At 41.0% G+C, this 3,568-nt stretch overlaps 1 protein-coding gene across 1 annotated transcript in view; it reads right to left on the bottom strand.

Moving 5' to 3' along the window:
- The window catches only part of LOC114047344 (complement C5-like), a 120,548-nt gene that overhangs the window by 1,858 nt on the left and 115,122 nt on the right, over positions 1–3,568 (bottom strand). Inside the window, exon 40 of the mRNA XM_027868145.1 lies at positions 3,142–3,280. Coding sequence (XP_027723946.1) covers positions 3,142–3,280 — 139 coding nt within the window. The remainder of the gene's footprint in view (positions 1–3,141; positions 3,281–3,568) is intronic.

The raw sequence follows: 3,568 nt of genomic DNA on the forward strand, positions 1-3,568 counted from the left end.
AGCTATCATCCTATAGATGTTCTTTCTTTCACAGCCAAACTACTGCTACTATCTGTACTCATTGCCTCTGCTTTCACTCTCACACACTCAACTCTTTACTAAAACTGCTTTCTTCAAAGTTGCCAATGATCTCTTAATTTCCAAATCTAAAGGCCTTTTTTTTTAACCAAGCCTTACCCTTCTCAACCTCTGTGCTGCACTTGGCACTGTTGTCTATGTTTTCCTACTGAATAGTATTTCCCCTTGAGCTTTTGTGACACTGTTCTTTCCTGCTCCTTTTTAGTCTCCTCTGCTGGATTATCATCCATATCATGTCCTCTAATGGTGGGTGTCCCCCAAGGTCCTGCCCTGGGCCCTCTTCTCACTCTATACTGCCCTCTTACAGACTCCATCAGCTCTCATGTGTTTAATTAACATCTCCCATATCTGTATATTTAGCCCCATTGTCTCCTCTGAGCTTCAGTCCCCTTATCAACAATTGTCCTTCATTTTTGTTTTGTTTTGTTTTGTTTTTTGGTGAGGCAGTTGGGGTTAAGCGACTTGCCCAGGGTCACACAGCTAGTAAGTATCAATGTCTGAGGTCGGATTTGAACTCAGGTCCTCTTGACTCCCAGGCCGGAGCTCTATTTGCTGCGCCACCTAGCTGCCCCATTTTGTCTTCCATTTTTGAAGAGAAACAATGACATAATGGGTGAATAACTTGAGTGTGAATTAGATATAATTGACTATAAGTGAGGCAGTGTTGTACAAAGTCATCAGCCATGCTCTCTTTTCCTTAGTTGCTGAAGTCTAGTGACAAAAGTCAAGATGACTAGTGATAGTCCAGGATGCAGTAGACGACCTTGGCGTCTTCAAGGTCTGACCAACCTCTAAGTGCTCCAGAGTGCCTGCTTCAACCACCTTCATGGCCATTGGAACAAACTGTTCTCATTCACCCATTCCACCAGGGGAAGTCTTCACATGCTTGGGGTAGACATCCCCCTAACTCACTGACAGGTTTAAGGCCTGTCAGTTACCCTCAACCTGGTTTAGTCCATCTGCTGAGATGGTTTTACTGTGCATGCTACAGCTTATTGGAGCCACAGGTGAGAATTGGGTGAATCAGGTAGAGACCAAAGGTGGAAGAGTAGCATGAAAAGGGCTTGGCAAGATCTTACTCCAGAGGTGCTAGCGCTCTCTGAACACCCCATGCATCCCATCTGATGTCTATCAGATATTTCCAACTGGATATTTCAGAAAATGTTGAGTTTTATACTCAACATTCCCAAGATTAAACTTGTTTATCTAAAAGATTTCCTCAAACTCTTCCTTTTTTCAAATGTCCCTTATTTTTGTCTAAGGTATTACTATTCTTTCTGTTCCTCATATTTGTACCCTTGGTGATATTCTCAACTCAATTTCCTTCACCCCACATAATCAATCAGTTGCCAAGTCTTGCTCTCCCATGTTCCTCCATCCAACCCTTTCTCTCCTCACAAAGCCAGTTCAGGTCTTCATCACCTTGTACCTACATTATTACAGTAGCATCCTAATTGGTCTCCATGTCTCAAGTCTCTCCCCACATCAATCCATCCTACACACTGTTGCCAAGATGATTTTCCTCATGACTATGCCATTCCCCTATTCAATCAATTCCAGAGTCTTAAAATACAAACTCCTCTGTTTAGCTTTTAAAGCTTCACAACTTTTCCTTAATCTTTCTTTCCAGCCTCATTGAACATTACTTATCTTCCTGTACCCCATGAGCCAGCCAAACTGGCCTCCTCTATATTCCTTACATTTTATTATCGTTCAGTTGTTTTTCAATCATGTCTCACTTTTTGTGATCCCATTTGGGGTTTTCTTGGCAAAGACACTAGGGTGGTTTGCTGTTTCCTACTCCAGCTCATTTTACAGATCAAGAAACTGGGGCAAAAAAGGTTAAGTGACTTGCCCAAGGTCACACAACTAGTAAGTATCTGAGGCTGGATTTGAATTCAGGGAGATGAGTCTTCCAGACTCTAGATGACACTCTATCTACTATGTCATCTAGAAGCCTTAATTCCTTACATACAAGACCCCATTTTCTATCTCTGGGCTTCTACCTCAAAGAAACTCTCTCTTCCTTCAAGATGCAACTCAAACAGCACATTCTATATGAAGCCTTTCCTGACCCACTCAATTGTTAGTGTCCTCTCGCTTGCAAACCATTTTGTATTTAGCTATTCTTTACTGATTTGTATTCATTTTGTATATCCTTTTATGTGTTCTGTTTTCCCCTGTTAGTATGTGAACTCCTTGAGAGTAGATGCTATTTTGGTTTTTGGTTTTCTGTCTTTAGTGCTTAGTAGTGTTTAACAAATCCTTTGACTGATGACTTTCATTCTTCTACCTGAGTGCTCATATACCCCACTGAGCAAGAGTCTGACTCTGAAAAGCTGCCATCTTGCAGAATGCATCTGGGAATTCAGATAAGGAAAAAATAGTCTTTGAGCTCATGCATTTCCCCCAATAGAACAGGCATAGAACCATGCTCAGGCCTTCCGTCATACACTTATTGGTAAAGTGAGATTAAAAGCATCAGAGCACAGGTTGACAGCAGAGGGAGAAAACGGGAAAATGGAGGCATAATGCAGCAGAAGTAGGGAGAATCAGTTGCATTGGAGGAAATAGTCCTTACACACATCAATACCCACCCATTCCCCTTTCCCACCAACCACCCCCATTTCGTTGCATGGTGTAGTAACTGCTGTTCTTAGTAATGACCCTAAGTCATCACAGTTAAATTAAATTGCATTCTACATATATTATTTAGTAAGACAAGGGGGAGTGTATAACATTTTATAAAAGAGATCTAAAAGGGTTCTAGGCATCCAGAGAACTCACTTATATTCCAATCCTCATTCCCATGGGATCCTAGATAAGTGAGGCATTACTATAATTCTTTTCCAAAGTTATAAAAAGTGAACTTGCTATTTGTGGCAATTCCTGTGTTGTTAATACTAAACAGAGTGAACTGTAGTTATATCAGAATTGACCTTACTAAAGCAATTAACACTAAGGTTTCAGGGATTTCCTGCAGATCAGAATGGAGATGATCCTCCTGCCAGGTCAGTTATGCTTTGGAGGAGAGCTCCCTCTCTCCAGGTACTAGTGACTTACATGAAACTGAAATTGTATTTTATCTGAAGTGCTTCCTTTCCCATGATCAGATACTGACTCCCTTTTGCAATGTCAATGCTAGCACAAGTGCTCTTCTTAATGAAGATGACTTCGGCATTTTTCTGAGCAAGAGCTTTCCCTGGAATAGAAAGTAGTACAGTGAACATCCTGAAGTCCTGAGGCTGCAAAGGTACCACTCCTCTTTCCTCCCCTATTCCCCTGTCCCATCTACATCATGCTCTGCCCAGCAGATCATAGCTGAAGTAAAGAGTATGATAGCACTAGGATTGAAATCTTGCCCTTATTAATTATAACCTGTGTGACCTTATGCAAGTCATGTGATGATGATGATAGTAATAATAAAAATAGCTAACACTTACATAGCACCTTACAATTTATAAAGCAATTTACACACAATATCTCAGTT

Source organism: Vombatus ursinus, unplaced genomic scaffold (genome assembly GCF_900497805.2).
Source record: "Vombatus ursinus unplaced genomic scaffold, bare-nosed wombat genome assembly UNPS02014786.1, whole genome shotgun sequence".
Classification (NCBI taxonomy): Eukaryota; Metazoa; Chordata; class Mammalia; order Diprotodontia; family Vombatidae; genus Vombatus; species Vombatus ursinus.